The sequence below is a fragment of the Grus americana genome, chromosome Z (genome assembly GCF_028858705.1).
Source record: "Grus americana isolate bGruAme1 chromosome Z, bGruAme1.mat, whole genome shotgun sequence".
NCBI lineage: Eukaryota > Metazoa > Chordata > Aves > Gruiformes > Gruidae > Grus > Grus americana.
In genome coordinates, this window is record NC_072891.1 from 23905619 (window position 1) to 23917509 (window position 11891).

Sequence of the window (11891 nt, forward strand, 5' to 3'; positions counted from 1 at the left end):
CAAAACACTGCAATTATAAATAATCCTCACTGAAATGCAATGAGCTGTGTTTGAATGGGAAAAAATCTCATCTTCATTTCCTATCCACAGTAAAACTGTCAGATCTCTTTGTCAGTTGTAAATATTTGTGATTTTGATTGAATGAACTTTACAGTATTTCACAGAGGAAAAAAACTTCAGATGAGAAGTTGCTCCTCTCTGTCCTGAAAGCCTGAGAGGTGTTCACTGCAGTGATTAACAATAAATAGTCCAAATAAATGCTGAATTCAGGTTCAGCTTTTATGCATTGGCTTCAAATCTCTGTAGAAAAAGTCAGAGAATAGCTACAAAAGAAAAGGAATAGGTGATCATATTTACAGTCTTGAAAACAATATGGAAAGTTAGAGCAGTATGAAATAAATATTTGTAAGAACTGTAACTACTACAAGATTTTCTATGAATTATTTTAGGGGTTTTTTCCTTCTTTTAATTGCTAACTGATTTCTGATTCATTTGTGTATGTTCTCTTCCCAGATCCATGTAGGATTTATAAAGTTTTAAGAGAGTAGAGTTGATTCTCAGATATAAGTGCCTGTAGTTATGCTGATACTGATTAGCAAGAAGCATTACTTGCTTGGTGGTTGATTCTGTAGGACTGCAGTTTTTATAAGCTTCTTGCTTTGACAGATGAAATGTATGTCAGTTAGTGGCATTTCCACGTTTGAGGATTTCTGCATAGTTTTGTCTGTAGCATGATGTTCCTTTTGTTATGTCAAATCCCTTATGGAAGTCACAAAACAAAAAGCTGGTTGTAACAGAGGAGAACAGCAGTTCCTAACCACTCTGTCTTATAAAAAGGCATGCCCCTTACACAATCTAATCTTGTGTCCCATATGAAAGCCTTCAGGACATGTCTTTTTCCGATTGTCACAGTAATCAGTTGCTTTTCTAGACCCTTTGCAGACAACATTCTTTAACATCTTGAAAAGCAGTTACTGTGTATTCCCTGCTAAACTGCCTGCACGCTGCCAATTTGTTCATGTACAGAAGGACTCTATGGTATGCACATTGAGTTCTGTAAATCACATTTTATGCATGTGCAAATAACTGCTTACACAGTACCTCTCTGGGACTGCCGCCCATTTCAACACTTAAGCCAAAAGCCCTGCAAAAGTGCTATAGCTAGTAAGACAGACGTCATAGTGAATACAAAAATGGTTTCACATAAGGATTATGTCCAACTTACATACTTTTTACATCCAAGTTTTCTAAAGCCCAACTGCTAGCAGAAAGTAGGAATTGGATTTTGGGGATGGAAAAGGAATGGAGAGATGTTTAGACCATCACGTAAGTTTAGTCACACATGGTTATAAGGTGCTGGCAGCCAGTGAGAGCCCTCGGGTGAAATCAGAAGGGCAAGAGCAGAGAAATATTCAAAGAGAGCAGAGAGAAAGAGGGAGAAAGGTAGCAGTAGGATAACAAGGGAGGTTTGGGAAGATGATTGGACTTTGCAGTGAGAAAGGCCTTGAAGGCTGATAGTAGAAGTTTCAGCATAGGAAAGCTGGAGGTTCTGATGTGCATCCTGGGCAAGAAGAGTTTGGAATTTGAGGGCTGTCTCTAGAAAAAAATGAAATTTTGACTTCTGAGACAGTAAGTGTATGGAGCTGAAATATCTGAAACAGGAGGGTAGGGAGGTTCAAGCTTTTCATGCAGGAGGATGAGAAAAGGTAGAACTTGGGTTCCGAGAAGGATGGTGATAGGATTGAGTGGCCTTAGTTTGGGAAAGGAACTGGATGCTTTGGGGACTTGAGTTTGGTGGAGGGATGGAGACTCAGTTAGAGCTTGGGAAGTGAGATCAGGAGTCAATGCAACATGCTTGTAGGCATTCACACAGGGTAAGTGTCATCCTCTCATAAACCTCTCTAGGAATATATGCTTTTTTATTGGAAATACAGATCTCATAGTTCATTTTAATTAACAAATCTTGCAATTTAGTTATTATATTAGCATAACCAGAATATGATGCCACATGATGTGCATATGGGAGAAGGCTGGTGTTTATGCAAGAAGTTGGGGATGATACCTTGTTTGTGAAAGTACTATAAAAACACTATATCCTTGAAAAAAGTACAGAATGCTGGGAAGTTTTGGCCCATTTCCCCATGCTGTCATCAGGTCTGCAGATGACAACAAATTGGAGGACCGGTTGGTAGACTCAGTGGTAGGGCTGCTATTCGGAGACACCATCACAGGCTGGAGAAACGGGCTGAAACAGTAAAGCAGCTGCTTCAGGAGATGAAGTCCCTTTCAGGGGCACGTGAAAATAAAACCAGACCAAGGCAGAACATGGAAAATATGATGTAAAAGAGCATCTAGCAAACTACATTGGATTGTTATTGGAATCCCACAGCAGTCTCTGTAGTTCAGAACATTCATATGTGATTTGGAAAAGTGATATATATACAGCTGATAAAGTTCATTAGTGATACTAAATTGTTCAGTTCACTGATGATAGTAAATCTGAGCTTGACAGCTAACAGTTCTATTGATCAGCCACCTTGAGGAGGCAACAGAATGCACTCTCATCAGGTCTGCAGAGGACAAAAAATTGGAGGGCAGATTGATAGACTGAGCAGCAGGGCTGCCATTCAGAGACACTGCACAGGCTGGAGAAATGTGCTGAAAGGAACCTTGTGAAATTCAGCAAGGACAAATGCTGAGTCCTGCACCTGGGAAGGAAGAGCCCCTGGCAATGAGACAGGCTGGGCACTGACAGCCTGGGGAGCAGCTCTCTGGAAAGGACCTGGGCATCCTGATGGAGAGCAAGCTGCGCATGAGCTGGCAGCATGCTCTGGCAACGAAGGAGGCCAGCAGCATCCTGGGCTTTGTGAACAGGAGCATGATGTATGAACAGCAGCAGATGAGGGAAGTTTTTATCCCCTGCTACTCAGCAGACCACATCTAAAATACTGCAGTTTCACCCCTCACCAATACAGGAAAGATGGCCGTAAATTGGAGCAGGTTTAGCAGCAGGACACCAGGATGCTCAGGGGCCTGCAGAACTTGACCTGTGAGGAGGGGCTGAGGGAATGGCTTGTTCAGCCAGGGGAAGGGTAGGCTTTGGGGAGGATCTCCAGGCAGCCTTACCATACCTATTAGGAGACCACCAAGAGAACAGACCAGCTGTTCACAGTGGTGCATCGCAGGAGGATGAACAATAATGGGTATGAGAGTGTTACACTGCAAGTAAGAAAAACACTTTCACTGTGAGGACAGTCAGGTGCCCACAGAGGCTATGCAATCTCCATAATACATAATATTCACTATGATGAGCTGTAAATTAGCTATTGCCACTTAAGAAAAAGAGATCTGGGTAATACTGTGATTAGTTTTCTGAAAACATTCAAAGCACAGCCATAGTCAAAAGACAAGCAGGAATTACCCGGATTGTAACAAAATGGAAAACATTATGTCATTGTCTAGATTTGTGGTGATCCCACATGTCCAACTTTGCATGTAATTTTAGATCACATCATCTCAACGAAGGATAAAGCAGGGTGAAGCATAATGTGGAAAGAATGATCTGAAGTATGGAAGCTTTTCCATACAAAGGATATTTACAAGTTTTTTGTTTGGAAAGGATATTACAGAAGACAAACACAAGAGATCTATGAAATTATGAATGGCATAAAGATGTTTTAGGAAAGATTGTTCACTGCATCTCAGAGGCATTCTTGCATTAGCAATTTTATCAGCTGTAATAGGTAGGGCAAAACATTTGGTGCTGAGGGCCAGATGTCCACATTTACATTTTAGAGAAAAGGGGCAACTTATTTCCAATCCCAAGGGCTGAATGCACGTTTATGGTTGAAGCATATTACTGGAACACGTCAGAGCTCTTAGAGTTCATCTTCTAGTTTAGTTTCACCTGAAAGGAAATCAATTTATTTGCTCTAAGACTATTCCACCAAGGGACACAAAGCACGGTAAGTGGAGGCAATATGAGATCTGTTTCAAAAGTATGCACAGACACGTGTAAGGAAAGAAAATCCTATCAGTGCTGTTTTCACATACTGTTCTGAGCGCAGCTTCCAAAACACTGGGGTCCTAAGCTGCTGTTTGCTGCAAGGGCGCATATGGAAAGGGGTCTGTCTGTACTTGCCTTTTTTCTTAGAGTCTTTCAGTAGCTCTATCTGCTGCAGCTCATAATCAGAAAGAAGATACTGAGTCAAAATGACCTTGGTACATCTGATTACCTAAGAACACTTGTTCTTAGGTAATTTCATTTTACGTGAGCACTTACAATGTAAATGGTTGTAATGGCTTGCATGTTATTCATTTGGGCACATTTTTAGAGTAAAATTTTCCATCTCATGTCTTATATACTTTAGTCATAGCAAATGAGGTCAGTCAATTTATAAAATACGGAGAATATTTTAAATTCTTTGTAGTCTTAGTTTAAGCATTGCTTGTACCTCAGCAGGAGGTTGCAAAAACTTTGGCAGGGACACATGCAACAGATGTGCCTACTGACACTGTGGTGAAATCCTTTTTGATTTACACACTTTGGTGGCTATAAAAGTGTGATTTGCACACAACATTGTTTTTGTTATCTAGTAACAGGTTTCCACTAGCAGTCTGACAGACTCCACTGACACTGTGCATGCATATTCATGTGATTTGAGCAACACAGACATGCACAAAAAAGTTAAGTAAAATATATGCTTTAACAGATACATGCCTGTGTGGAAATTATTTAGGGACTGTATTCATAAAATAAGATAGGGTTTCTAAAAAAGCAGCAAATACATTAGAAGTGATTTGAAGCTCCCTCAGCTCTTCTGTTTTATAATTCAAAACCCTGCTCCATGTTGCTGTACAGTTTTTGAGGAACTCTACAGTTTTTATCTGCAGATGGCTAGAGTCAGACGTAGAGACATGACTTATTTCACTCTAGCTGGAGGGACAGACAGCTGAAGGTATTTTTCATGTCAGAATTTATTAAAGACAGTAGTCACAGTATGGGTCACAGAGTCTGCAGTAACCTTTGTGCATGATCATTCAGGGTTTCTGAATCTGCTCCTTGGTTTCAGTACTGTACACAAGTTTATTTAGTAAGACACTTCAGGGAAAAGACAGAGTTATGTGTCTTTGTTAAACTCTGTTAAGTCCTAGAATTCTTTTTACATTATAGTTGTACAGTTGACATTTTCAGCTGAAGCTTAGTCAATTTACAGGTGGTAAAAAAGAGACTATTTCAGCAATGGAATTGAAATCTATTTCACATAACTGACTGTCAACTTTCAGTAGCTTTACTCACACTCAGGGAAGCCACAGGGATTGCACATGGTGTATAGTAAGCAGTTCCTGATTGTATACATACGTTTAATACAGCACCAACAATTCTTCTGTGGCTTTCTATAGGAAGAGCAATTAGGGAATAGCCAATTTCATATACTGAAACTGCTGTTCTTGAATGTGGAATGATTACATTACAAAGTCTAATCTGTGATAAATTCAATGCAGGTTTGCTTAAGGTGCGTTGCACAGCCAAACAAATCAAGGATAGTATTTGTCCAAATCCTATAGAAGGCAAGGACTACCAAGTCAAAACTGATGTAGATACATATTTGCATAATTCTCCGATTATCCTTGTTGATCCAAAAGCAGCCTCTAGCACATATATATTTACTTTAAGCATAGAAATAAATAAAAAGAAAGCACAGGTAGCAGTCTTGATTAAGACCCTCCAGAGAAGATAACACACTAAAATTGATGTGTAAAAGGCAAACTGAATGATACAGCATTAATGATAAAATTTAATGCCATTTGCAAATTGCATTTAAAATGTAGAACATAACATAAATCTAAGTATCTATTTCACAATAATGTTTTAAAAGCATTAGAAAAGAAATTAAGAAAAATACAGGTTTGAAATGAGGTAAGTTTTTAAAAGAGCATTTTTCAAATAAATTACATCTTGGTGGACAGATATTTAAAGAAGACTAACATTTTTCAGAATTTTTGTACTGAATTACTAATGTTATTTTTCAGTAATCAAAAATAGTGTTTTAAATTAACATAATTTTAAATTAACATAGTCAAAAGCATAACATAAATAACAAGGAGGTCCATATCATACTTTAAACAAATCTTCAGCATCTTTAAGCAGACATTTAGCTCAGGTACTTGCATAATTTTTTGTGGTTTTATAATCTAAAACTCTTTAAAACTAAATCCCTGTAAATTTTTATTTATTTTTTTTTCCTAGAGTCAGTATAGCATACTTAGCTGTGGGACAAATCTTAGCCCACTTGGAGTCACTGAAAACCATCATGAAACATCATCGCTCTCTTGACTAGCATGAAGATTTCATGTATAGCCTCCAAAATAAGATAAATAATGTTAGAGAGATTCTGATGTATACAGATCTAGAAACTTAGTATCTCTACATAACAAACTGATCTAAACTGTCATTCAAAATAAAAAATAAAAATAGAGGCAATAATATCATGATGTCTAACTATGAGTGATTCACCAAAGGAAGAATTTCTGTGTCATAGTAGTCTAGTCAAATTTCTAAATAAAGCAGTCATTAAACAAATACAGGAGGACCAGTTTATCTATGTAATTTGGAGTTAAAAGGTCTCTGATGAACTATCTTAAAAAGGATGCCGAAGAGAGAAAATACTTTTCTTTGGAAGGCGTGGAGACAATTTTGCTATAAAAGTTCTGGGCAAAATATTAATTCAGAAAAAAAAAATACAAAGAAACAGTCAATATCCACCACTGCAAAGGAAAAATATTGAAATTCCAGCAAAGTTCTTTATTAGGACACTTTTTAAAAATATACTTCACAGTTATCTTGAATAGAGTCTGAGAATGTTAAAATTAATAGCATGTGAAGACCAGTTATACACAATTACTTATATTAGTCAAAAACACAAGACTGAGGAACTTCAAGGAGCCTTAATTAAGCAGGACTAGAAGGCAGCACGGTAGTAGATTAAAAGTGAGGAACACACGCTGAGGCTCACTGGTGTGCAGTGGTGCACACTGATGGGGACACTTCATACCCACCTTGAGACTCAAAAAGCCATGATGTTAGTGCAGAGAAGAAGAGTCTGGGCAGCTCAGCAAAGACTTGCTTTCCAAAATCATAAAGATTGAGAGATACCTGAAAACAGAACAAAAATCCAGACCAGTACCACTGCATTCCCTCCTTGACCTTCATCAGAATGGGACAGATCTTCTGCCTTTGCAGCATAGCTCCCAGCCTCTTCCCTGTGCCACAACCTGCTGTCTAACACAGCCACACAGACTCTTCTCCAACCTCATATCCTGATGTCTGCAAGAACTATGCTTCTGTAGTACTTCTCTTACTACATGGAGGAGTCAGGGGAGAAATAAAGAGGAAGGACCTTTTGGCAGGACCCCCCACTCAGGCCATTCTTGGAGTCACTGGATTTTTTACTTCCACTTGAAAGACTGTCTTTACATCTGCCTATATATTTTTAAGGTATTATCAGCATACAAACAGTAGTTTAAATATTGAATTGTAAACTGGTATGTATCATATAGAGATGTAATATTAAAGCAAGCAATTTATTTAGAAGAATGTTTTGAAAAAAAATAATCAAATACTAGAAATAGGAATTCAGATGTATTTGCACTGTTTTACTATGTGTGTACACATATGGATGTGTCTCAGTTACTGAAGAATTCATATAAGTAGACTTAGGGAATCCAGAGATTACTTACTCAAGAGATTAATGACAGTCTATGGAGCCTTTCACTTCAAACTCAGTGGAAGAGGGCACCGAAAGAGAAGTGTTCGTAGGTCTGGGTAACGTAGCAGATCCCATTACTTTAGTAGAGAGTGCTAAACCCAAACAAACAAATGTATTCTTTTCCAGACATGGAAGACAAACTTACTTTTTAAATCTTTCAAAACAAAGCCCACAGAGAGCTTCTTGTCAAACAAAGTGAGGAAATCTAGCAGTGAGGTGTGAGATTTCCTGCTTCCATTTGTCCTGTAAATAACCGGGGGAAGGAGGGTTAATTTTTTTTTTTCTTTTTCTCAGTCTGGTTCCTTTTACAAAGATTTTTATCTCCTACTCTGTTTTTTCAGCAGGTTTTCAAAGACGCTCAGATACTGTAACAAGGAGGCATTTCCCACATGCTGCTCACAGGATGGACTACATGGACTTTGAGGATGATAGCCGTGGATGGCGGTTTGATATGGACATGGTGATAATCTACATTTATTCAGTCAACTGGGTAATAGGATTTATTGTGTTTTGCTTTCTTTGTTATTTCTTTTTCCCTTTTTAGTCTGTAGTAATCACAGTTAAGGAAAACAGCAGTCATGTGGACCACAATAATGTGAATAGAAAAAACATGAAGAAGGCAAAAAGTTTGTTTGATACTGCGTTTTTATCATTCAGAATTGTAATAGACTGCATCAAGCATGCTGTGAGGCTATTTGATACTTCTGCTGTGTGTGACAAAGTACTTTAGTTTGGTTCCAAATATAATGTGAAATCCAGATCATACTTCATTCAGTGGGAGTTTTGCCTTGATTTTAGTGGAAACAGGATTTACCCCTAATTTATAAAAATAATTACTCTGTAGAAGTATAGAATGCTGCTTGTTCTTAGGGGAGTTCTGTGTACTACAACAGAATATGATCCATAGAGTCATTTTGGAGTTCAACTCTGCATTTACACACTTTGCTCACTCATTGGTGCTTCAATTCCTCATACATAAAAGCAATAAAGATGCTTCCCATTTATAGTCAGATCTTTTGGGAACAGGAGATTATAAGCACTGCAGTGCTGCACCATGCATTATACAGACATTCATCAGTGCTATTTCAATGGTATAATCCAAATCCTGGAAAATTTTGACAATTGATCGACCTGTCAGCATTCAGCTGGAGATGTGCTGTACTCAGTGCCTGAAATTGTGAACCTATTAACCAAAAAGAGAAATGATACTGCACAGTGTCCTCACAATTCATCTTTTCAGCAAATGGCAATCAGAAGGAATCAACTAACAGCCCCAAGTTCTGCACATTAAAGGGACCGTTTTTGTGCAGATTCCCTGAGTAGCACTGCACCTTTTTTTACCCATCCAGATGAGCATGTTTCTATCCAGCAAGATGGCTAATGGAAGGCAAGCAGCAGGCCTGCTGGCTATGATGCCGTGAGATACTAACCCCAGTAAATATTGGAGAAAGAAGCATTCTTCAGTGTCAGAAACCAGCATCATTATTAAATTGCTGTAACAATACTCTTGAGTGTGGGCTCACCAGGACTATGTGTCTCCAAGAAGATCACGTAAAAGGACACAGTGTTTATTTGCACCTTTCATGTGAAACAATTCTAAAGCACTTTATAGTAATTCTATATATAGATAGCTGAGTTACAGTATCAAACTGCAGCTAGTTCAGCAATCATTCCGTACTTGCTGCTTTACGCAGTATTTTCAAATGAAAGTGAAAGAGCATCTATTAAATTATAAAAAGGATATTAGAAACTATTGTGCGAGTCGGGTGCTGAGGAGTGGTACAACATAGTTCAGGGGCTTACTTTTCAGGAAGGTGCAAGGAAGTTTTTATTTCTAAGGGCATGACCCTGCAAAGTACCCTGTGGTTTCATCTAGTAAAGCATGTGAGTATATGTATGTAGTCCCTCTGGTATCAGGATTTGTGTGGGAGACCTGTGTTTTTTCAGTAGGTGGTGTACTCCCCTGTTCTAGCAGAGAACAAGGAGAAATATGTTGTGGAAGGTGCCATCTGCCAAATGTGATGGAATGGAATGGAATGAATTCAGGGGGTTTTATTAAGCCTATGCTTATGCTTCTTTACTGGAGCAGGGCCAGCATGGTCAGTCTCCTATAGGCTATAAAATGATCAGGACCAGATACTTTCACTTAACCTGAATAACAGCAGTAAACCAGCTACTAATATTTAGTTTTCTTACAGGCAGCATAAGATAATCTCTCTGAGAATATATATGTAGAATTTAAAATTACGAGTCTAACTACACTGATTGGACTAAATAACTTTTGCCATCTTTTTTTTAATATATGCACATTTAAGGAGATATAATAATTGAAATTCACCATCACCATGTAGTCATGGTTGTGACAGAAATGCATTTTCTGTAATTACAGTATATCTAGTTACTTTGTCTCTACCTAAAGGTGCTGTGGTCTATTACTGGTGACATAAGGCATAATGTTTTAAAAGCTTTAAGGCTGTAGCAAAGCACTTGGTGAATTTCCATCTTTATACAAACAAATCTTTTAAAAGCTAGGGGGTTTAGGTCATAGGCTTATGTTTTGCTACATTGTGATGTGTAGTTGTGTGTGCTCAAATATTAGCAATAATTTTAAACATTTTTCTCATCTATGCCAGGACTGGGATTCTAACTGCAATTTTTGTTTGTCTCTCTAATCTTACGGATTTATGGCTTCTATCTCAGCAAAGAGAGGGACTGATGCACCTGTTAAGCCAAAATTGCTTCTACCTTTTGATCTCAGAATAATACTAAAATAAAAAGATGGCATGAAAAATTACTTTAAATTAGCTGACATAGTCTGAAATTCCAGTAATAATGTAATTTAAAATTATGTAACCAGGATATCTGATAAAGCAATATCCTTAAGTAAATATTCCAAAATATATTGAGACATAAAAAACACAATATAGGTACTAACTAATTATGTAAGAAAGAGTTACTTACATAATTTTTAATAGCATGTTACCATGGTTTTATTCTGAAAAAGGCAACAAAGGAGAGTAAAAAATCCAATGTAATATGGGCTCCTTTTGTACATTTACAGCAACAATTGATGAATGACAGTGGCTGCATTTTCCTAAATTCAGTAGGAGTGTCAATTTTGTGTGGCATTTCTAACTGTGTAACTCTACCTTTCTTCAAGGCCTAAACAATAAACTGTTTATCAGGCTATATTGTTTTACTTTATATTGGTTGTTATTAATTCCAGGGGACAATTAGTTTTAAAAGATTACAAATGTACATAATGAAGACTGTTGCAACTCTGAGAGACATCCTCTGTAGGAAAACACCTAAAAGGCATAGAGTGGAGGTACTTTTTTTTGTCCTTTATTGCTTTTTTTTGAGATATGTACTTTTGTAAAAAGGCAATAACAATTCAAAGGCTCAAATTTGGTTTTCCTTGAAGTCTGCCTGTAAAATACTGTCAATATCTGTGGGAGCAAGAGCAGTTCCTTTGTAAGCAATTTTCTGGTTAAATTGATCCTGCTCTGTGAGCTTGTCTTTCTTATCTAAAGTAATATTAAAATGTTTGCAACAGAATTTGAGTTGTTTGTAATATTTTGCAGTCATTTCACTAGATTTTGCTTGGTGGAATTAAATTTTAATATTTTTTTTTCAATCAATGTCTTCTTTGTTATCCTGTCTATTCTGTTTCTGCTTGGGGTGCAACGAGGGTTTGTTGAATTTTTTACTGCTGTGATTAACTCTTTTCGTACTAGCAGCCTTTTATTTGTTTCAGTATTTTCCAGGAAATGGTCAGCTTCTTTCAGAAATAATTTTGGGGGAAGGTGTGGATCTTAACACATTCTGATAATGAAGAATACTCAGTGCTGGTGCTGTTAGTCCAGACAGATTAACTGTTGAAGGCAGCAAAGTCCAGGACAAGACTAAGTTTGGCTTTGACAGGCAAAGGGACTTTGTACATACTCAGAAGTGTTTGAGTCTCTTGCCTAGCAGTGGGTATGTTTGTAACTCTCCTACCTGCCAAAGGTCTAGTCATTTAAAAAAATCAAAAAACAATCTAAAAAAACAATTCCCAAGCAATAGCTGCACAGGGAGTAGCCACTGTGAAGCACAACAGATTCTTTCAGAGCTATATACCTG

The 11891-nt window shown here is 37.6% G+C and overlaps 1 protein-coding gene across 1 annotated transcript in view; it reads left to right on the forward strand.

The window, feature by feature from the left end:
• Positions 1-8912, forward strand: part of RNF180 (ring finger protein 180) — a 138893-nt gene extending 129981 nt beyond the window's left edge. Inside the window, 1 exon segment of the mRNA XM_054809652.1 lies at positions 8111-8912. Coding sequence (XP_054665627.1) covers positions 8111-8313 — 203 coding nt within the window. The 3' untranslated portion in view covers positions 8314-8912.
• Positions 8913-11891: the final 2979 nt, after the last annotated feature.